This window comes from Scylla paramamosain, chromosome 6, assembly GCF_035594125.1.
Source record: "Scylla paramamosain isolate STU-SP2022 chromosome 6, ASM3559412v1, whole genome shotgun sequence".
NCBI lineage: Eukaryota > Metazoa > Arthropoda > Malacostraca > Decapoda > Portunidae > Scylla > Scylla paramamosain.
Window position 1 is genome coordinate 26,444,497 of NC_087156.1, and position 24,668 is coordinate 26,469,164.

At 40.7% G+C, this 24,668-nt stretch overlaps 1 protein-coding gene across 2 annotated transcripts in view; it reads right to left on the bottom strand.

Annotated features, from left to right (window-relative positions):
- The window catches only part of LOC135101530 (synaptotagmin-15-like), a 101,859-nt gene that overhangs the window by 41,308 nt on the left and 35,883 nt on the right, over nucleotides 1–24,668 (bottom strand). For both annotated transcript variants that reach the window (XM_064005618.1, XM_064005619.1), the window contains exon 2: nucleotides 5,794–6,014. In XM_064005618.1, coding sequence (XP_063861688.1) covers nucleotides 5,794–6,014 — 221 coding nt within the window. The remainder of the gene's footprint in view (nucleotides 1–5,793; nucleotides 6,015–24,668) is intronic.

Consider the following 24,668-nt stretch of genomic DNA (forward strand, 5'->3'; position numbering starts at 1 on the left):
TTCATTCTATCTAAATCTGTCTGCCAGGCGATGGCATCCGATTCTGACCTAATTAATCTACCTATCTTTGTGTAATCCGCAAATTTACTAACATCACTACTAATTCCACTATCCAAGTCATTACATATGATGGCGATAATTGTCTCGTATCAAACTGAAAGGATTAATTTGAAAAGGTGCAATGAAGATGAAGGTTCCGGACAGTGATGGTGATGGGGTTGGTGTTACTGCGAAAAAGTGTATTGATGATGAAGGGTCCGGACAGTGATAATGAAAATCTTGCTTTCCAGAATACATTTAGTAACGTAGTCTCAAATATTCATTTACCGATTTTGAGCTAATACAACTAAATGGAAGTTAATAAAATAAGTAAAGAAACTATATATGTTTACCAGCCATCAGGATCTTAAAAAAAAAAAACCTAGAGGGTTTACAGAAATAACAAAACGATAAAAAAAGAGAGAACTTGATATACAGGTTCGCCTAAATCAAAACGAGGGAATAGAACAGAATGCGGGAACATTTACTAAAATTGTCCCTACATTATTTAAAGTTTTCCTTTACTGCTCTGTTTTTTTTTTTTTTGTGCAGCTAAAGACCTTATTGTATTCATTGCTTTGCTTCCATTATGATTTTTCCGTAATAGGATTACGTACATTAATTTGAATAGACATTCTCTCTCTCTCTCTCTCTCTCTCTCTCTCTCTCTCTCTCTCTCTCTCTCTCTCTCTCTCTCTCTTTCTTTCTCTCTCTCTCTCTCTCTCTTTCTCTCTCTCTCTCTCTCTCTCTCTCTCTCTCTCTCTCTCTTTCTCTCTCTCTCTCTCTCTATCTCTCTCTCTCTCTCTCTCTCTCTCTCTCTCTCTCTCTCTCTCTCTCTCTCTGTGTACGTTGACAAACGTAGGCTGGTAAGTTGTAGTAATAATAATAATAATAATAATAATAATAATAATAATAATAATAATAATAATAATAATAATAATAATAATAATAATAAGTTTATTAAATGGCTTTCACACAAATTACAACCATAAAGTTGAAAGTATATAAATATATTACAAGCTGGCGCACAGAATTTTCATAAATACGAAAATAACAGAACAATTGGCTATAGATAAATTGAAAAAAAAAAAAAATAAGAATAACAAATTTAAATTGAAATTAATGAAAAAAATGGAAAAATACAAGTGATCGTATACCAAAAACGTAGGCACGGTATTTTCACGCTACACACCAGTAACTGAAATAGAACTCCATAAACATATTATCAAGATACTTGGTCAGCTGCGGAACTGTACTCTCTTGTATCTGTCATGTTGTATTTCTCCTCCTCCAAGTATACAATAACATGAGAAAATAAAAGAAGCTGCAAGAAGCCATGAGGGCTACACGTGGCAGTCCCTGTATGTACTCTTTTTGCTCGCAATGTGAATATGAATATGAATTAGTTGTTACCAGGAGGAAGTGTACGTGGGTTGTCTCTGTGCTGTTTGTCCCGGTGCAGCTTTAAACAATCTTTTCAAACTAATTCCTACGTCTCTCTTTCAAAAGATTATAACTTTAACAATTCTAAAGAAGATTCAGAATTTGTATAAACTGGATGCAAACGAATTCTGCATCTTTTTTTTTTTTTATTGTCTCTATGGAATTTACTTCTGTGAGGATAACTGACGAACATCAAACTACCGAGCAATGTTCAATTACCGGCCTGATATAAGAACAGTGACATATTTTCAAATAAACTACGTTCGCTTTGGAAAGTTTCAATTTGCAAACTGCGAAAGACCGTTTACTTGCTGGCGAGACAATTTCATCATAGGTTACTTGACAGAAGAACTCCAACCTCCTTGAATTATTAACAAGAGGAACAAAATAATTGGCTAAAATCACAGCGCTTACATTGGTCTTGATATCCTGAAAACCCACCAGCATTAATTTCGACAGTTGCCCTCAATTTTCATGTTTTCTTTGATCAATCCTACCAGCCTGCCCATGACATTTCGTGCGACGTGTACTGTTGTATGCACAGGCAACACTGATATCACTGGCGAAATTTATTCTGAGCATCCTCATCTATTCCGGCACTTTTTATATAGTTATCTGAGGACCAAGTTTTGGGAAAATTGAGAGAGAGAGAGAGAGAGAGAGAGAGAGAGAGAGAGAGAGAGAGAGAGAGAGAGAGAGAGAGAGAGAGAGAGAGAGAGAGAGAGAGAGAGAGAGAGAGAGAGAGAGAGAGAGGAGAGAGAGAGAGAGAGAGAGAGAAAATGAATCGCAATGGCCGAAATATTGACAGCAAGCCGAATATTTGATCAAATTGCACAGCGAACCTAATTATTCTCTTTCAAACCTTACAATGGTAATTTTCATAATGGTTGTGCGAGTATATGGCCACTATCTCCCTCCACCCTCCCTCTGTCTTTCTGTCCCCCTCCTCTGTCTACCTCCCTCCCTCTGTCCCCTTCTCTCTCTCTCTCTCTCTCCCCTCCCTCTCATCCTCCCTCATTGGTTCATTGGTCCTGCTCTCCCTCCACACCAGACACACACAACTTGTTCCTTATCTCACTCTCCCTTTATGCTTTATCATTGCCATCAGCATTTATGTTTCTCTGCTTTTCTATCCATTTTTCTCTCTTATATTCCATCCCTCGCTTACTTACCACTGATAACATTCTTTTTCTCTTCCGCTTCCTCTTCATTCCTCCCTTTACCCTCATCACTTCACCTCTTCACCTCACCGGTACAATTAACACCTTCCACCTGTCTTTCATCTACACCTCGAAACACCTCACCAACCTACCTGCCTTCTTCCAATTTATCTTCCTCTCTGTACCCTTCTTATCTCACCTTTACCTGACCAGTCCCTCCCTCTTGAATCTCCACTGGCTTTCCCACTCTCCCTCCTCCTCCAGTCTTCTCTGCACAACGTCTGGCCTTCGTATGTCATTGCTGTCGGCCTCCACTTCCTGATTTCTCATTAGCCTTCCTGTTGACTCGACCAGGAAACACTCTCGCTATCATTGTTCATCCGGATGCTCTCTCTCTCTCTCTCTCTCTCTCTCTCTCTCTCTCTCTCTCTCTCTCTCTCTCTCTAACACGAATACAGGTTAATGAGAGAGAGAGAGAGAGAGAGAGAGAGAGAGATGAGAGAGAGAGAGAGAGAGAGAGAGAGAGGAGAGAGAGAGAGAGAGAGAGAGAGAGAGAGAGAGAGATTGTGTATCCTTGCTGTTGGCTTTCCTCCACAGAACAAGAAAACAAAAAAAACAAAAAAAAAAAAAAAAAGCCTGAACATTCTACTTGACATAAATGAAAAAAAAAAAAAAAGACTCATCTTTCTCTACACAGCTGTGTGTTCCCATGTAATGAAGGTGAATTTCTGACGAAGCTGGCAACGAGAACAGATGTGAGCGTGCAACTGCCTTTATTAAACATGGTTCAAGTGTATCAATTAGGGACGTCTGTTTTTGTATAAGCTGATGCACACGAGGTAAAAGCTTCTTCACAGGGCGCCTCCTCTCACATCAGACAGCGCCGGATGATGAGCGTGATTTTCTGTTACCGCTGCAGGGGATTTGGAGGGAAGGGAAAGAGATGGAGATGAGAAAGAGATCTGAGAGGGGGAAAAGAGGAAGGAAGGGAGGAAGGAAGGACTGGGTTTGAGAAGAATTCAGGGAGGGAGAGTACTAGTGTGTTATGTATGGAAAAATATACAGCACACACACACACACACACACACACACACACACACACACACACACACACACACACACACACTGTCTGTCTGTCTATCTCTATTCTCTCTCTCTCTCTCTCTCTCTCTCTCTCTCTCTCTCTCTCTCTCTCTCTCTCTCTCTCTCTCTCTCTCTCTCTCTCTCTCTCTCTCTAAACAAATTAACAGCAGGCTTAATGCAACACGTTTTTTAAGCAGGTATTAAAAAAAAAATATATCACCATAAAAAAAAGTGTTGCTTTAAGCCTGCTGTTAGTGTAAAAAAAATAAATAAATAAAAATAAATAAATAAAATAAATAAACAAACTCATCGCAGTAACAGTCACAACAATCAACTAATCAACCTTAACAGTTAATACAAGGACATGAACAACAGGTTTCATCACTGTTTCACCTTATCTAATGTCTCGGAGAACAAAAGAAAAAAATAAAAAGGAAAAAAAAAAAGAAAAGAAAAAAAAATAACAATCTTTTAACATCACTTTAAAAATAGGCTTGACTGAGTTACACCGCCGTAATAACGAGATTTCACGGCACTGGGAGAACTAAGGAAAGTTACATTATGTCTCCTACCGAGAAAGCAAAGTACCGTGAGTCAGGAATCGAACCCACAATCTGAAGCCCATGAATCGAACAGCGTACCAAAGAGCCAGTGAGTCTGGGAAGGAAGTTAATAGACACTTGCTACTTTTTTAATGTCTTCAATTGCTTTTCAGACACATCAAAAGGTGCGTTAGACCACAAAAAAGGGTAAGGAAGAGTGGAGGAGGAGGAAAAGAAGGAGGAGGAGGAGGAGGAGGAGGAGGAGGAGGAGGAGGAGGAGGAGGAGGAGGAGGAGGAGGAGGAGGAGGAAGGAGAGGAGGAATGGAAAGGAGAGGAAGAATGGGAAGGAGAGGAGGAGGAAGAAGAGGAATGGAAGGGAGAGGAGGAGGAGGAGGAGGAGGAGGAGGAGGAGGAGGAGGAGGAGGAGTTCTAGAGGAGAGAGTAGGAGGATAAAAAAAAAAAAAAGGCACTGATTATGTACAGGAATAGAGCGAATCACTGATAATGGAAGCGCACCAATATGTATACAGGACTCAGCTTGGTAAAGTCTGTCCTTGGCAACCTTCCTTCCCTCCTTGCACCGCTTCCAGAATAAACAGTGCGCGGAAGTCCGGGTCTCGGGTGAAAGCGGAGAGCAAATATCAAGAGCTTTTACGTTTTCCCTCTTTTTTTTTTTTTTATTATTCTGAGTCTGATGAGAGTGCCCTTGTGACGGGTGGCGCCGCGGATGGCAGGTGGTGAGCGGAGTAATGCCGTAATGGGTCTCAGGGTTGCAAGGTTGATGATGAAAGGAGTGTGTATGGGAGAGAGAGGAAGGAAAGTTAAGGTTTTGCAGGTGAAAGGAGCAGGTAGGGTTGTGTTACTGTTTGTGCCCTAGATTATTATGGTAGTTGGTGGGATGGGTAGTGCCGTAATGGGTCTCAGGGCTGCAAGGGGCGCACTGGTGAAAGGACCGTGTATGGGAAGAAATAATGGGAAGGCTAGGAACTTTTGCTTTAAGATAGGAAGTGAAATGTGCAGTAATTTATTATTTGCATGAGAAGATATGTTAGATGCATTAGTGCTAAATCCCATGTAGAGCCAGGAGTCGATCATTGTACGGCAGATACAGTTACAGGTTGTGTGTTTGCAAAGAGATAGAGTCAAAGTACGGCAGTGGGACATTTTAGGAAGGAATGACTCTGGTACTCCACTAGCTCTAGTTGTGTGTCTTCCTGTGACTCGAGCTGTTCAAAGAGAAGGGAAGAGCTAAACTGGTTGAACTGACTGGAATCCTTTTTCTGATCACTTTGAGGGGAATGGCAATTAAGCGCATTTCGTTTGAAATTTGTAACTTTAACTTACTGAAAAAGAAGAAGAAGGAAAAAAAAAAAAACATTTAACGACATTGAAGGAAGAGGAGAGACCTTGACAGACATCACCACAGAACGTTACCATCACCGCACAGAGAACTGCAGGAAGACAAACCACCACAGAAGGATGCTATGGGGTGAGGGAGGAGCAGGACGACAGACTCGCACACTTACCAGTCATGGCGGAGAGGTCGGTGAAGGAGCCTCTGAATGGCCCGGGGGACGGCGTGGTGGCGCGCGAGTCCCCACCATACTCGCTCCCCGCCTGACTTCCGACGGGCGTGGTGTCCCCAGAGCCCATCCTGCGCGGCGTCAGGGGCGAGCACTCCCCTAGGCCCCGGCGGGGCGACAGCGGGGACACCGTGGGCGGCACCGTGAAGGCCACCTCGCGCGTCCTGCTGGGGAGGAGACGGTCACCTGTAGTAGTGCTGGTGGTGGTGGTGGTTGTAGTAGTAACAGTAGTAGTAGTAGTAGTAGTAGTAGTAGTAGTAGTAGTAGTAGTACCATTAATGATAGAATAAAAAGTAATAGTAGCAGTGATAGTTTGGTGCTACGCACTGTGCTCAGCATGGGAGAGTACCGTGCATTAACACACATTAATATAGCAAGCTTACACCGTTTACTACACAAGTAATTCACCAAAATGCTAGTTTATCCCTCCTCTTGTCAGATCGTGGACAATTGAAGTAACAGTATGGTAATTTAGTTGAAAAGAGGGAAGAGTTGGCAAAGGATCGAATGGAGAGATGAAATTTGCTGCGATTGCCTGGAGAAACAGAAAGCAGACCAAGAGTAGGGTACAATCGTGGCCTAAAGTTTGTTCACGTGGAGTATCCTTTTCCGCTAATTTAACCGTTTCGTCTCAACCGTAAGTCTTCCGATGTGCTGCCTGTCAGTTTACAGTTATATGAAGTACAGTAAGGAACAACAGATACTAAAATAAAACATGGTATGGTATACAGGCCTAACACAAAAGACAGTACAATAAGGGAGAGCGTTAAGACACCAAAGCTTCGGGGGAGGGGACACTATTCCGTATTTATCAATTTTATTATTTTCAAATTATTTCCATCTAACGCAGCATTCACATCATCAATTAAAGTTTTCATGTCCTTTGGCGGTGTAGCAGTTCTCGCCCTCAAAAGAAAAAAAAATATGAAAAAGAAGGGAGAACTTGAAATAGAAAATATCAATAAGTAAAAAGCGGCTTTCTCCCCCTCGCTGTCTCCTCACGCCCGCCGCCCCGCGTGTGGAACCTCGGCAGCTACGCATGCGCTGCGGTGTGCGGCCGGGGGGTGGGGGGTGGGGGGAGTTGGGGAGTCATCTTCGATGCAAAATTTTCCACAGTATTTTACCTTATACAAACCCCAAATCATTAGTGCTGATAATGTATCTACTATTTAAATTCCTGAGAGGGAGCGCGATGTTGCTAAAATTACACAAGACCTCTAATTACTGAGTGATGGGTGAATACACAGGGACGTTCAGCACTCAGCAGTGGCAGCTTATATTCCATCATACGCCTGAGTGCTCGTTTCCTTTCATTGCTGCTTGGCTTTCCCTTGTATTCCTTTGTAAGATCGAAAGCCTCTATTTCATGCCACAACGGCGACCCTTCACACTGACGAGAGGAGCGACAGCGCGAGGCAGACGCCCACACACTGCCGCCTTACCTGACTCCCACCCGTCGCGCCAGATGGAACAGCTGACTTTTCGCCATTCTGATCTAGTAAAACTTTTTAAAGACTGGATAGAAGGGCGGAATGGAACTGTAACAGCGAAGAATGCCATCTCTCTCTCTCTCTCTCTCTCTCTCTCTGTCAGTCGGCCAGTCAGTCGGAGAGGCAACCAGCTGGCGGCATGAAAGGCAAGCACCACCACGCTCCTACCTGCAGCACTTCATTCCGTTTATTCCCTATTCCTTATTTATTTAGTCATTTATTTGTTGCACTACACCCTCTTGTCGTGTGATGGCTGAAAATGGTTACAATGTCCAAAAGATTAAAGTTAAATGGACATGACTCCACATTCTCTCTCTCTCTCTCTCTCTCTCTCTCTCTCTCTCTCTCTCTCTCTCTCTCTCTCTCTCTCTCTCTCTCCTTCCTTCTATTTCTTCATGCCTCCATTTCTATCTCCTTTAACATTTTTTTTTACCTTTTATATTACTTCTTTTTCTAATAATGAAGGGAAAAGGTGAATGCTTATATAAACTGCAAACTGCAGTAAATGGAAATATTAAGAAGTATGCCACTTCCTTTTTTTTTCTTCCTTCTTGTCATTCCTGCACATCTTCACTTTTATTTTTACAGTATTCTCATTTTCTGTATTTTCACCTTTCTCTTCCTCATCCTCACCATCCCTTTGAGTTCGAATTCTCATAAACAGATTTCCTAACTAATTTTTCATTCATTTCTGCATTTGACAGAGTTCTCATGTGTCTGCTGCGTTTCTCTTATCGAGTGTGAAAGTAGCCTAAAACACCTTAACTTTTCTACTTTTATATAAAAAAATAAGAAAACACGTACTTTTCACTTCGATTTTCATCATAATGTGACACATGTATTGGTAGTAGTGCTTTTCTCCTGGCTAGTATAAATGTGATCCAAAAATTAATTAACTTTTCTTCTTATATAAGAAAATTATGAAAATTACGTAGTTTTCATCTCGATTCCTGTAAAAAATATAAGTGATAAATAATTAAGTAAATCAGATAGTTTTCCTCTAGATTTCTAAAAACACGAAATAAATGAAGTATAATTAAGTAAATCAATTAGTTTTCATCTCGATTTCCATAAAAAAAAGAAATGATATAAAATTAAATAAATTAGATAGTTGTCACCTTAATTTCCATCCAAAACTAAAAATAAATGACAGCTTATTTGTGAAAGTGACAGTGTTCCAACCCACAGCCTTGCCTCTCCCTGCCTCATGAGCGAGGGGGAGGACAACAAGCAACACACACGCTCGTCAGTTGGACAATACACAGCAGACTTACAAGATTGCCAGGTAAAATATACCCTTTATATATATATATATATATATATATATATATATATATATATATATATATATATATATATATATATATATATATATATATATATATATATATATATATATATATATATATATATATATATATATATATATATATATACCTGTAATAGATGGCCACAGCAGTCACGTACATACCTGCCCTCGCCACACACGCATACAGCCTCCACGCCTTCCCGGTCCAATTAAAGCTGCATATCCAACACGGCCGCCAGGTTGTAATTATTCGGTAAAGTTTCCTCAGGTAATATTAATGGCAGTAGTGATGGTGGTGGTAGTGGTGGTGGTGGTGATGGTGGTGGTGGTGGTGGTGGTGGTGGTGGTGGTTGTGATTGTGGTTGTTGTTGCTGTTGTTATTATTATTATTATTAGTAGTAGTAGTGATTGTTGTTGTCGTAGGAGGAGGAGGAGGAGGAGGAGGAGGAGGAGGAGGAGGAGGAGAAAAATAAAAGAAAAAAGAAAAGAAGAAAGTGAAAAAAAAAGAAAAAGAAAAGAAGAAGAAGAAGAAGAAGAATAAGAAGAATAAGAAGAAGAGGAAGAAGAAGAAGAAGAAGAAGAAGGTAGAATAAAAAGAAGAAGCTGAGAAAAAAGGAGTATGAACAAGAGGAGCACACACCACAGAACCACAAGCTCAAATAATATCCACATCCTTCACCGAGAGGCAGAAGAGGATTTGACTGCGAGCAATGGGCGACAGATCACACACACACACACACACACACACACACATAATGTCCAATCACGGAGCGGCAAGCTGAGAGTGACTGCACGTTTGTGGGATTTCGCGTTGAGTCTCTGGCGTCAAACTGAGAGGCACAGATTACAACCAACAAGCTTCACTCGAGGAGGAGGACGAAAGAGGAAATTAATAACAGGAAGCTTTGACTTACTGATGATAATTTAATTTTTATACTTAGTTTAGTCAGGACAGAACAAGAAATAATGGGTTCAGGTTTGAAAAACTTAATTCAAGAAAGCGATAGGAAGGAACTGGTTCTCAAATACAGAGGCAGATGAATGGAATGGACTTAGTAATCAAGTTGTTAGTGCTGATTCATTTGGGAGCTTTAAAAGATTAGATAAATTTATGAATGGGGATGACAGGTAAAATAGGAAGGTATGCTTCGTACAGGGACTACCACGTGTAGGCCTGATGGCTTCTTGCAGCTTCCCTTATTTTCTGTTTTTTTTTTTTAATTTTTTTAATTTTTTTTTTTTTTTTTTTATTTACTTTATTATTGACTGAAACGTACATTGTAATATTAACACATAGATAATAATATTTTTTTTCGGGGTGGGGGTCCATTACAAAGTTAAAAACAGGAATTCAGATCAAGGATCAAAAAAAAAAAAAAAAATCATACATATACAGATTGAGATCGAAGATTTGAGACAGGTAAGTGTCATAGTAAAGTTTGTCTTCCCTGCTTAATATAACTGTAAATAAAAGAAAACTGGTTAACATTGAGGGAGAGAGAGAGAGAGAGAGAGAGAGAGAGAGAGAGAGAGAGAGAGAGAGAGAGAGAGAGAGAGAGAGAGAGAGAGAGAGAGAGAGAGAGAGAGAGAGAGAGAGAGAGAGAGAGTGGTTGCGCTTTCTTCTTAATATAATAGAAATAATAAAATCGAGAAATGCAGAGAAATGGAGAGAAAGAATAATAAAAAAAAGAGAGAAATTGTCTGATGATGTCTGGTAAAAGTTGGAAACAAGATGAAATATGTTGAGAAACAGTAAAAAAAAAAAAGAAGGCAACTTAAACTAATTCCCTAAAAAAAACAAAAAAACAAGAACAAGAAAGAATGGAGACATGATAGAAAACGGAGCGAAAGAAAAGGAAAAAGTTAACACAAGTAAAAAAAAAGTAATAAGGTAACTTGAGCTAATTCCTTTGAAAAAAAAAAAAAAACATCAAGAAGGAAAGGAGACATGAAGAAAGACAGGGAGAGAAAAAAAGGAAAAAAAAGAGATGAATATAAGCTTTTCCGTGGCAGCTTCATTTAATAACAGGTTGCAGTGATAAAAAAGTTCCAGCAAGCAATATTCAAAATTGTTGCTCATCTGGAAAACGAATGTTGAGTGGAAATTTTTAAAGCAATTTTATATGAACATTTTAAAACTTGCCATATTTTCTGTTTGCCTTTGTTAGTTTGTCTTTCCGTCTCTATCTTTCTGTTTATTCCGTCCATCCCCACTCCCCCCACCCACACACACACACACACACACACACACACACACACACACACACACATATAATGAGCATATGAAGACATAATCCATTGCCAGCAAACACACCATGACATATTGACTGCTCCAGATTAAAGGATATTCACGTATTAAAATGTACATCTATTTTTTTTTACAGAGAAACTTCTAACGGCACTATTTATTTATTCTCTTTGTGTGCCTGTGTTTGTGCTCCTGTCTGTCTGTCTGCCTGTCTGTGTGTCTGTCCACGTGTATGTTCGTCGCTCTCGTTCTCTCTCACTACTCACACAACAACATTACAGTGCAATTAACAACTAACAGGAGCAAAACGGAACACAACAAAACACCTGACTCTCGGTACACAACATACACACACACACACACACACACCTGCATTAGTAATATGTAAGGCAGGTAGCTGGGCACATGGCTGAGTAAGATAGATGGTAGTGGGGAAAAAGTTGAGGTATGTAGCTATAGGTAAATAGGTAAAAAGCAACGAAAAGAAGACAGCTAGGTAGATAGGTAAATACGTAGATAGAATGTTAGGAGGGAGAAGCTGGTAGATAGATATGTGGGGAAATAGGGGAGTTAAATATGTAAATGTAGTTAGGTAGATATGTAAATAGACAGGCCAGGTAATTAGGTATTTAGGTAAGGAGGTAAATAAGTAGGCATGTATGTAGATTGATAACTAAGACAGGTATGTAGCGTAGGCAGGTAAATCAGGTAAGTTAGGTACATACATTTCTTTTTCCATTACTCTTAGGTAAGGTTCACATTTCTTCCCTCCCCCCTGTTAGCTATATAATTTCTTACCCAGGAGACATGTTTTTTTTTTTTTTTTTCGCTTAGTATACTGTTACATGTGTACTTTCTCCTTCTGTCACGTCTTACATGATACACATATTCCCTCACCTTCTTTTGCCTTTTATAAATGAATTTCTCCTACACATTTTCAAAGAAGTTACTATATTTGTCCATTATTTTCTGTCATTCTCCTCTCTCATTTCTTCTACACATCTTTCAATAAGGTAATACAGTTTCCCTATTGTGTCTGACAGGGTACATTCTTGTCCCAGCAAACATTTCCCCAACATTTTCACATCCCTCTTTTCCTTCCCGTCACTCTCAGGTCCAATACAATGCCTAATTTCAAAAGGCAACAATGAAGAATTTTTTCCTTTTATATTTTTTCTTCTCATCTTCTTACTTCATCTATCAGGAAGCAATCACTCAGAGGTCCATTAACCTTCATACATCCATCACCATTTCTCCTCAATACACCTCACCTGATGTCAATTATTTACTGTTGACGTCACTACTCCAATCATACCTTCCTTAAGTTCTCTGTTCTCTCTACACACGAAAATCTTCCTTTACCAAAACTTTCTTCTTTTAAGTCATGAAAAAAAAAAAAAAACTACGGGACCTCTTTTTGTTTTAAACCTCTGAAATTTTCTGTGATGTTGCGCAATTTACATTGTCACAACCATTTCTTTGTTGTTACCATGCTACTTCGTGATCTCCTAAGGCTCTGGATTGTAGTGGAGTGTGGAAAGACGCAGATAATTGAGGATTAGAGGGACAAAGAGAATACACGAGTGCGAAGGAGAGGAGGGAAAGAGGGAGAGGATGTGCGAGGAAGAGGGCGAAGAGAGAAAAGAAATAAAGGGAGAATACATAAGAAGAATGGCGTGAGTGTGGGGAGACGACGAAAGAAGAGAGGCAGGGAGGGACGCTATCAGATGGAGTGGTGCAGCAGAGGGACGGAATACGGGGATCAAAACACAGCACAGCACGGCAACGCTACACACCGCAACCAACACCACTGCGATGTTCACTGGGAAGAAAGGACACAGAGCAGCCATGTTGAAGCAAAGCCAAAGTGAAACCAAACATTTACCGCCACGAGGCTCACAAATCGACGGGGGCAGCAGCAGCGTGACCTTTCGGAACGCGGGGGTGACTAAAAAAAAAAAAAAGCTAACATAACTCAAACACATATATTCCTTCATCGCGGGAGAGCCAGGATAGGATGCGATCACTTTCAGGTGGTGGTGGAGGTGGACAGGTGTTTTGTGTCTCATGAGGTGATCCAGGAGACGCGGAGAAGGGTCACCTGACGCAATGTGAGGGACAATGTTTTCTGATGGGATGTCGGGAGTGGTCGGGGAGAGTGTTAAGTTTCTCCCTTTGAGTTTTCCCGGAGGAGAGTGAACTTGTTGCATATAACGGCCGTAGAAAAAAAAAAAATCAAGGAAGGAAAGAAGGAAGGAAGGAACGAAGGAACGAAGGAAGAAAGGAAGGAAAGAAAAAGAGGAAAAAACTACGTCAACTTCCTTCCGAGATCCCTGAGGAGAGCAGCAGCAGCAGCAGCAGCAGTGAAGCGTGTACTGCCACACTCTACTTCATGACAAGAGTTTACATTTTGTTATACTCGTGTAGATCTCCAAAATGAGCCACTACATTAAACGGTAGCGCGGTGAAGAAATAAAAAAAAATAAATAATAAATAATTGTAACGTTGAATCCAGAGGTTGAGATCCATCACATGAGGGAAGGCAGGAGGAACAGGAGCCATCAATACCGCCCCGGCACATCATCGAGGAGAGAAACCTTCACGTGCTGGCAATCATGACCACCAACACAGGTGAGCTTCCTGGCGCAGCAGCAGCAGCAGCACCCTGGGAAATCAAACCACGCATCGGGAAGAGGAAGTGTAAAAGTGAAAGAAAAAAAAGCACACACAGACAAAAAAAAAAAAAAAAAAAGAGAGAGAGAGAGAGAAAAAAAAAAAAAGCCAGCAGATCAAATCACGAACTATCGGACACCACGAATCGATGCATCTTTTCCTCACACGACACCTGCCGAGCTATGACACTCCCGCTAATCCCAGGACGCTTCAGAACACTGGGATTATTAACCAGGCGAGTGAGCAAGATGAGTGAGTGAGTGCGTGAGTGAGTGAGTGGGAACCTGAGGCGTGAAGACGAGGAGGAAGGAAAGAAAAAGAAGGAGAAGGACTGGAGGTCTGGCCACTTCGAGCGCTTAGCCAAACATTTCCTCTGATGATCCCCCTGACTCCTAACCTGAACTTGAGTGACGGGGGAGGAGTGGGAGCGAATTAGTAACGTCTTTCAGCAACAGTTTAAACAGAAGACGGGGGTTCTCCAGGGGCGCGGCCTGATGTCTGCAGCGAGTTAGGGGACCATGGCGCTGATCTCGAAGGAAATCAAGGTCGTAGAGAGAGAGAGAGAGAGAGAGAGAGAGAGAGAGAGAGAGAGAGAGAGAGAGAGAGAGAGAGAGAGAGAGAAATTGCAGAGCGACATCCGTTTACTGTGTGTGTGTGTGTGTGTGTGTGTGTGTGTGTGTGTGTGTGTGTGTGTCGCGGGCGGGTCGTCACAGTGGGGTCGCGACACATCCTAACAAGACACCAGTAAGTACAGCTTTAAAGGAACGACCTCCTGCCTTCCCTCGTCACCCCAGCTAACTCTCTCTCTCTCTCTCTCTCTCTCTCTCTCTCTCTCTCTCTCTCTCTCTCTCTCTCTCTCTCTCTCTCTCTCTTGCAAATTATAGTCTGAAATGTGATACCGATATTAAGACCAAGAGAGAGAGAGAGAGAGAGAGAGAGAGAGAGAGAGAGAGAGAGAGAGAGAGAGAGAGAGAGAGAGAGAGAGAGAGAGAGAGAGAGAGAGAGAGAGAAAGCTTTTTACTTTATCCATTTCTAAGAGACACACATTACATCTTCCCATCACCATCCCTCTTACACACACACACACACACACACACACACACACACACACACACACACACAATCACCACCACCACCACCACCACCACCACCACCACCAGCAACACCAACTCAATAACAACGCGGCACTCAACTCTCCACCTTTTCCCTTACGTCAAAGTCACAGCGGGGGCGGGCAAGGAGGAAGAATAACACGGTCGGAGGGGGTGGAGGTTCATAATAAACACAACACAGGCACTTGGGTATTAATTAGAGGCAGGTCACGATACGCCCACTCCGTCTAGTCTTCCTTGATAATTACGAGCAACAATAATGGCGGGAGTGGCGGGCGGGATAACCCCTCTCCCTCTCTATAATACCTCTCCCCCCATCTCTTATTAGTCTAATTTTGCAGGTTCGATGTTGTCTAATGTTGCTGCTGGTGCGCTCTCTCTCTCTCTCTCTCTCTCTCTCTCTCTCTCTCTCTCTCTCTCTCTCTCTCTCTCTCTCTCTCTCTCTCTCTCTCTTCCTCCATCTCTCGTTTCGTCTTTCTCTCATGTTTTCTTCCGTCTTTCTCCTTGATATATTTCATGGTTTGGTCTTCTTTCTATAAATATTTTTCCTTCCACCTGTGTGATTCTCTCTCTCTCTCTCTCTCTCTCTCTCTCTCTCTCTCTCTCTCTCTCTCTCTCTCTCTCTCTCTCTCTCTCTCGCTCGTCTTTATTTTCCTTGCTGTCTCTCTTTCTTTCCACTTTTGTATCTTTTCGTCTCTCCTTTACCTACATTCCTTTCCTTCATATTTACCTCTTTATCACTCCCTCTCTCCCTACCAGTATGATATTTTCCTTCCTTATTCTCACCTTCATTTCTCCTCTCTCTCTCTCCTCCCTCTCTTTCCTCTTTCCTACCTCCCTTCTTATCATCATCTCTTTAGGAAGCCCCTCCTTTCCTCCCTCCCTCCCTCCCTCCCTCATCCTCGCCTTTCATGAATAAAATCTCCCGCATCTTTTCCTTTACTAATAACGTGGTTCCTTGGCGCTCCCACCACCACCACCACCACCACCACCACCACCACCTCCGTCAGACCATGAGCTACTAACATCACCAGCATCACGGTACCATTTCTATTGCTACTACTACCACCACCACCACTGTCACGACTACTTCTACCATTACTGTTAGCCTAACCATTATTTTTCTGTTACTATTACTGTTGCTACTACTTCTACTTCTACTACTACTACTACTACTACTACTACTACTACTACTACTACTACTACTACTACTACTATCACCGTCAGTTTCACTATTACTATACTGCTGCTGCTGCTGCTGCTACTACCACTGCTACTACTGCTACTGCTACTACTACTACTACTACTACTAACACTGCGACAACATCCACTACCACCATCACCACCACCACCACCGTCACTGATGAACTAAAAGAGTTGCTTATCTTTTCGAGGTGCAGAGAGAGAGAGAGAGAGAGAGAGAGAGAGAGAGAGAGAGAGAGAGAGAGAGAGAGAGAGAGAGAGAGAGAAAAATGTGAAATCCGGACAGGTGTGCCGGGAAAGAGTGACGAGGACTGTTTCATTATCAGGTGAGCAAGTTTCCAACGGTATGATTTTCTGCCTTTTTCCCCTCCGGACTACGCCAGATTTTGTTTAATTTTGAGAGATGGAGGGGGAGGAGGACGAGGGGAAAGAAAAAGAGGAAGAGAAGAGGAGAAAAAGGTGGGCACAAAATAGACAGGAAAAAGAAAAGAAGAAAAGAGGAAAACGAAGAGTAAGATAAACAGGAGGTGAATGAGAACTAAATGTGATAAGAATCAAAGAGGGAAACGCAATAAAATGATAAAGGAAAAAAAGATAAATGGAAGGAAATGGGAAGGAAAAGTCATCCATCTTCCTAGACTGTGACATGACATGGCTACGTACAAACAGTCCAGTGATGGTGACCGCAATACACACTAATAAACAGCAGCAGGAGGAGGAGGAGGAGGAGGAGAAGGAGGAGGAGGAGAAAGATGATGATTTTACGAGAAAATCACACATACTTAGCTTTACCTTCTTCAGCTCTTCCGTGTGTGTGTGTGTGTGTGTGTGTGTGTGTGTGTGTGTGTGTGTGTGTGTGTGTGTGTGTGTGTGTGTGTGTGTGTGTGTGTGTGTGTGAGGGTATTCAGGAAACTTGTACTCTTCTCTTTGTCCCTGATCAAGTTTTCTTCCCTGGTTACATTCATTCATAACCAACACATCATCTGTACCCCTTCACTTGCTCCTCTAACCCCCCTCCTCCTTTCTCTCTCTCTCTCTCTCTCTCTCTCTCTCTCTCTCTCTCTCTCTCTCTCTCTCTCTCTCTCTCTCTCTCTCTCTACTCTTGCCTTATTTCTTCTTATACTTTAATTTTCCCTCGTATCTCTTTCTTTTTACTTCTAAATCCCTTCCTCTATTCACCCTTTCCCCTTTCTTCTTTCTCTCCATTTCTCTCCACAATATCTGCCTCTTTATTAATTCTTCCTTTCGTATACAACGCAAGTATGATATTTTCCTTCACTTCGGTACCTTTTTCTCTTCTTCCTCTTCCCGTGTCCTATCCCACTAACAGGCAGCGTCTCTGATCCTCTCTTTCACATCTACCACAAATACGGTCACTACAACTGTGCTCACCTTCTTTCCTTTCCTTTCCCTCCCGCGCCCAGCACATCCAAACTCCGTTACTCTGCAGCACAAATCAACACCTGCCACCCTTCCCTCTATGTGACGCCTCCACACGCCTTGTTATCTGCCACTAACCACGCCTTGCCTCCTCGTCTCTCTCTCTCTCTCTCTCTCTCTCTCTCTCTCTCTCTCTCTCTCTCTCTCTCTCTCTCTCTCTCTCTCTCTCTCTCTCTCTTTCCTTGTTTTCCATCACCCACGCCTCCTCCTCCTCCTCCTCCTCATTACAGAAGTACATCAAGGCATCAGCTACGCCCCCACGGTTCTCCTAACAATAATTCAATGCTGTCTGTCTGTCTGTCTGTCTGTCTCTCTCTCTCTCTCTCTCTCTCTCTCTCTCTCTCTCTCTCTCTCTCTCTCTCTCTCTCTCTCTCTGGCTTCTATCTCTGTTTCTCTTGCTTTTCGTTTTCGTCTTCATTCCTTTTCTCTTTAAGCTGCTTTTTTCTTCTTCATTATAATTTTCCTTCATCTTTTTTTCTGTCTTCTTTATTCTTTCCTCCATTATCGTTTCTTTCATGATCACTTTCTCTTCACCTTATTTCAACCTCATTATTCTCTCTCTCTCTCTCTCTCTCTCTCTCTCTCTCTCTCTCTCTCTCTCTCTCTCTCTCTCTCTCTCTCTCTCTCTCTCTCTCTCTCTCTCTCTCTCCGCAAGGGATGGGCGAGAGTGTGGGTTGTGTGTGTTTATGATTTTATATTCACGTCCCGAAAAGCAAAGGATTTATTGGATTACGTTGACTAGTGATTTTATTAGCAGTTTTGTTATTGCATTTTTTTGGGGTCGATGGCTGTTCTCTGGAGGGCTTTGAATTAACGCCACGAGCCCCGGAAACTGACTGACGTGGCGGACAAAAGAAAAAAATATAGAATAAATAAATGAAAAAATAAATATTGATACGAAAGAAAAAAAAAGTTGATATGGAAAGCTAAAACAAACTGACTGACGTGATACATGTAAAAAAAAGAAAAAATATTGACATGAAATAAATTGATATCTTAAAGAAAATACAGAAAATAATGGTATTGTGAAAAAAAAAATGTTGATGTGAAAAGTTAAAGTAGACTGACTGATGTGATACATGGAAGAAAATTTGTTGATATGACGAAATAAAGTGAAAAATAAAGAAAACAGTACTCCGATATGAAAAAAAGTAAGACAAATTGACGCGATACATAAAAGTGACTGGCATGACGAAATATACTTAGATAATAAAGAAAACAAGAAAGAAAGCATAGGATAGGAAAAGTGAAATAGAGGCGTGATACATGAAAAAAGTGATTGACTTGATGAAATGAACTGACATGATAAAGGAAGTAAAAATAATTAGACTATTGTGACCAAAAAGAAGTAGAATAAAAAAATGATGTAAAAAAAAAAACAGAAATACGTGAACACACACAGCCACAAACACACACACACACACACACACACACACACACACACACACACACACACACACACACACACACACACACACACACACACAAATACTACATTGAAAATAAAATGATTGACATTTCGAATAAAATAATGACATAAAACAAAAAAAAAAAAAGGCTGATGTAAAAAAAAAAAAAAACTAATATGCCAACAAAACTCGTGCAAAAAAAAGACAAAATCGTCACAGATAGATACAAAAACCGCAAAAAAACGCACACAAAACCAAAAAAAAAAAAACTAATATGAAAAAAACTGAAAAAAATGTTCTTAAAACTCACATAAAACTCGAAACAGGCAAAAAAAAAAAAAAAAAAAAAAAATCCTGAAATAGACACAGAATCCCAGCAACGTAAGATAACCCCAGCAAAGGACCAAGGTGCGTACGGACAAGAGTGAAGCAACTGCAAGTAACGACAGGCAAAAGTCTGGAGGGAGGAATGGCAGTAGTTCCTTGGAGAGAGAGAGAGAGAGAGAGAGAGAGAGAGAGAGAGAGAGAGAGAGAGAGAGAGAGAGAGAGAGAGAGAGAGAGAGAGAGAGAGAGAGAGAGAGAGAGAGAGAATCTCAGAAGTTCAGGAAAAAATGAAACCTGGGAATGCGTTGGTGTAATTAAAGAAAAAAAAAAGGAAAAAGTCTACACGGACACACACACACACACACACACACACACACACACACACACACACACACACACACACACACACACACAAATGAAAACTGACACAGGAGAAAAATAAAGGAACGACAGAAACGAACATACAAAACAAATTAATAAAAAAATGCTAAAAATCCCTTAATTAAAAAAAGATTGAATGGTCAACACGATAGAGAGAGAGAGAGAGAGAGAGAGAGAGAGAGAGAGAGAGAGAGAGAGAGAGAGAGAGAGAGAGAGAGAGAGTCGACAGGACGAGAATAGAGACAAAAACTAATAAAAGAAAGGAAATTAAAAGGACAAGAGGAAAGAAAATAATAAAAAGGAGGAAATCAGAAAGAGAGAGAGAGAGAGAGAGAGAGAGAGAGAGAGAGAGAGAGAGAGAGAGAGAGAGAGAGAGAGAGAGAGAGAGAGAGAATGAAAACAGACACGGAGAGAGGACGAAACAGCATGAAAGGAAGGGCCCAGTATGATAATGCAGTGGCAGCAGCTCAATCCAGTCCCTTACGTTTCGAGGAAGGAGAAAATTCGAGTATAAAGGCTGCCGCAACAACATCAGGTCAGCTCACTATTAGGAGCTTCACTGCGTGCCTCCAACATCACGAAAATAACACTCACTCTCTAGCTTCTCTCCTTTCGCTCATTTCCCCTTCCTGTGTTTTTTTGGTGTTTCTCCTATTTCTGTTATCTTTATTTTTATTTTTTTTCTGCTCCTCCCCTCGTTGCCTTCTTCCTTCTTCACCCGCTTTCGCTTCGCTTTCTCCTCTGTTTTCTTTGCGTTCTTACCTCTTACCACCCCCATTTCCTTCTCTCATCGATCTTTCTAATCTTTTCTCCTTTTATCGATGTTTCCTTTCATTTTTCCTTTATGCAATCCTTCACAAACTCCTTCATTTTTCTTTCTTTCCTATTCGTTTTTTTTCCTATTAACTTTTTTTTTTCTACTGGCTTTTATTCATCATTCCAGTCGCTGTTGTAGTTACCAGTGTGTTTGTCTGCAAGAACTAATGCAAGAATGTGCTGGTCTTAAGTCTCAGATAGCTAATACGTACTTAGTGATGTTAAGTGCAATTTTTATCATTATTCTACTTCACAAAACCTGCTAAATTTAAGAGCTTAACTGCTCAATATTACTTCTCTATCAATGAGCTGAATTTATATGACTAAACACTCGTTTCTATACAGTTCTCTGGTTAGCTAGTGTAGTATTAGCAGAGGTCTTCCATATCTGATAGAATTTGGAACACACACACACAGACACACACACACATCTGCTCGTTACCGGAAAGCCGCCAAATTGGCAGCACTGCTAAAGTTCTGACGTGACTTACCATGTCTGACGTTACGCATCCAATGACCCACGAAAACACGACGCGACGAGTGGTACTGTACAACCTTCGTCTTCAGTATATGCTATGCTTGTTTTCGTAGAGACGTTCTTGTAATGGCTTGCCGTAAGGAGTTATTAAAAAAAAAAAAAAAAAAACATACCTCATTTTACATATAAACTGCCTCCACCTTTGAAGTTAAGTATGTATAAATTGCGGTAAACACCTTTTTCATTAAAGTTTAACCCTAATTCATTCCACAAGGAAAACAACTTTTTAATGAAGTAAGAAGAAACCTGAAAAAAATAATAATAAATAGAAATCATCCTGACTCTACAATTTTCTTTCTATTTTGCACTGAAAAAAAAAATACTGAGAAAAAAACCTATTCATATATTATCAACATGCAGGACAATGACATTTTACAAGTGCGTGATTACTTGATTCAGTGAAGGCAACGCAACAATGCTAAAAGATATTAAACCACATAGCAATATAAAAATAAGAACACTAAGGCAAGTCGATGCTACCATTGCTCTTTGTTTCCGTTCTTATATTCATGAAGTGGCGGGTAGGCAGGCTTGGCATAACACCACTACAGTTGCTCTGGGTAGGGAGATGTCGCATTCTACGTAATGTTAGGGAGCTTTAAAAGAAGATTAGACAAATTTATGGATGAAGATAAGTATGTTTCATAGACTGCCACGTGTAGTCCTGACGGCTTCTTGTAGCTTCTCTTATTTTCTTGTTATTATGTTTCGATAAAGAAAAAAAAATAGAAAAAAAAAATCAAACGACTACTTCTACTATAACATCCTCTTTTTCCATTTTTTTTTCATTACGATGTACAACAATTCACAACATTAAAAGTATTGCATAAACTCTTTACAAACACCTACAATAAAGGGAAATGCATAAAAAAAAGATTAAATTTTCCAATGTATGCTCAGTAGAATCTTTAGTGGCGGCTGTAGAAGAAATTAAATGTCCTCCTATAGTTTGACATTAAGGAACCATGTATCAAATAACAGGTACCCAGGTCATTAGTGCGGGTGTAGCTCTCTATTCGATTTACAAGCATGAATTTTACGGGATCTCGTGGCATTACTTTTTGCCGCCACTCTATGTACGTAGCTTATCGGTAGAAGCAGCTTATCGGAACGTGACTTATTTCTTACGTACAACAGCGGGTCATGGAATAAAGAACGTGGTGAAAGAGAGAGAGAGAGAGAGAGAGAGAGAGAGAGAGAGAGAGAGAGAGAGAGAGAGAGAGAGAGAGAGAGAGAGAGAGAGAGAGAGAGAGAGAGAGAGAGAGAAAAATAGAGAAATGAAAGTATATGGAAGGCGAAGAAAATAGATATAAATGAAGAAATGTGGAACAGAAAAAAAAAAAAATAAATAAATGTACGAAATGAACATGGCATTAAGAGTCCTCGGATAATGATGATAATAAGGAACGTGATGAAAGAGGAAAAGAGAAAAGGAAAAAAAAGGGAGAGAAATTATTGTGAAGTGAAAAATAATATACGGAAGGAGAAGAAGACAAAGATATATAAATGAAGAAATGTAGAACAAATAATTAACAAATGTGCAAAATTAACATGGCATAAGAGACATCGGACATCACTCTCCAACACTTCAGCATCTTGCCTCACTACTTCTTTCAAGGGAGTGTTCATGATTCTAGCAATAACTCAACAAAAATCCTGCATCGTTAGAAGAAGAAATCACTCATGAAAACGTAACTAATCATCTTTGGGATCTTTGAAAACAGTCCCGTGAGAGTTCAAAGCGCTTCAGATTACGAGCCATCGCAAATATAAGCTCAAGTATGATATTCCTGGAAGATTCTGCATCGTCAAAGGGAGAAACACTCATAAGAACGTAATTGATCATCTTTGTGGCCTTTGGAAGTAGTCCCGTGAGAGTTCAAAGTGCTTCGGAATACAAACCACGTAAACGCAAAGACAATTATGATGTTTCTTTGAAGATTCTGTACCGTCAAAGGGAGAAACGCTCATAAGAACATAACTAATCATCTGTGGCCTTTGAAAGTAGACCTGCTGAGAAAATATAGCGTTTCGGAATACGGAAACACACAAATATTTACTAGTACAAGCACGAGTATATTTCAAGTATAATATTTTCTATTATATCTTATATCGTCAATGGGAGAAACATTCATAAGAACATAACTCATCATCTCTGTAACCTTCGAAAATAGCCCTGTGGGAGAATAAAGTGCTTCAAAATACTAGTCGCAAATACAAGCACAAGTATGACAGTTCTGGAAGTCCCTCTTTTTATGCCGTGACGGTGCATATAGAGGGAAGCCTGACTATGGACTCTGCATAACAGTGGCGCCGCATTCCCTCGCCTGCAGCTGGAGCGTCACAAAGGGAGCCAGATTGCCACACCGGAGGCCGAGTGAGCATGAGAGTGGCTCGTGTGTTTGTGTATCACCTGCTGTGTTGTTTGGATTCGTTCGCTGAGCATTCACCTGGGGACTGTGTGTGTGTGTGTGTGTGTGTGTGTGTGTGTGTGTGTGTGTGTGTGTGTGTGTGTGTGTGTGTGTGTGTGTGTGTAGTCGAATACAATAGGAGAGAAAACTATAAAAAAAACATACCTATTGACTCTTGGTAAACTATAAAGACAAAAAGGGAGGAAGGAGAGAGATTAAAAACAGGGAAGAAAATGGGAGAAAATAAAAAAATAGCAAAAAAAAAACGATGAAAAAAACAGCAGTGTAAATAAAGAAAAAGAAAAAAAGGGAAGACAAATGAAAAATGTGGAAGAGGAGGAGGAGGAGGAGGAGGAGAAGGAAGAGGAGGAGGAGGAGGAAGAGGAGGAGGAGGAGGAGGAGGAGGAGGAAATAATACTCTGACAAGCAAAAAAAAACCAATATATTACATGAAATTAAATATAAACAATAAAGTACGAATAACCTAAGTCCTATGGAGAGAGAGAGAGAGAGAGAGAGAGAGAGAGAGAGAGAGAGAGAGAGAGAGAGAGAGAGAGAGAGAGAGAGAGAGAGAGAGAGAGAGAGAGAGAGAGAGAGACATAGGTAGAAGTAAGTAGGCTTATTTTTTTCTCTTCTGAGGTTTGTCACTCAGATCAACAACCAATTTCATCCTAACCGTAAACACTTCCATCTATTATCCTTCCTGCTTACTTCCCTTCCTCCTTCGCTTCCTTTCTCAATAATCATCCATCCTTCGCTCCTTCCTTCCTTTCCTTTCTTCCATCTGTCATCCACTTATTTCATCTCTCCCTCCGTCACTCCTTCCATCTCGTTCTTCCTTCCTCCTTCTTTCACTTTTTCCATCTCTTTCCCTCTTTCATTCAGTATCTTCGAAGGTATGAGTTCGAATCCCACCGCTGCTCTATTGGTTCTATGTACTGAGCAGCGGTTCGAAAAAATTATATATATATAGAGAGGGGAGTTAAATACAGTGACAATTGGATTACATATAGTGACCTACGTAATCATTCTCTCTCTCTCTCTCTCTCTCTCTCTCTCTCTCTCTCTCTCTCTCTCTCTCTCTCTCTCTCTCTCTCTCTCTCTCTCTCTCTTAACAACCAGAAGTAATACCACCCTTGCAACCTTCACTTCCTGGATGCTTTTTTTCTTCATATTATTATTACTATTATCATTTTTTCTCGCGCCGGTTACCTTCCTTTTTCTCTCTCACTACACTCATCATTTTTCTCGTCGTTCCGGTTCATAAATTTCTTCCTTTTTAATCATGACCTTTGGCGCTCGATGAAGACTTTTTTTTTTTTTTTTAGTTTACTGTTTTTTTCCTTTCTTTGTTTAATTTGCTTCGTTCGTTACATTTTTTCTTTTTATTTTTGTATTGTGTGTGTGTGTGTGTGTGTGTGTGTGTGTGTGTGTGTGTGTGTGTGTGTGTGTGTGTGTGTGTGT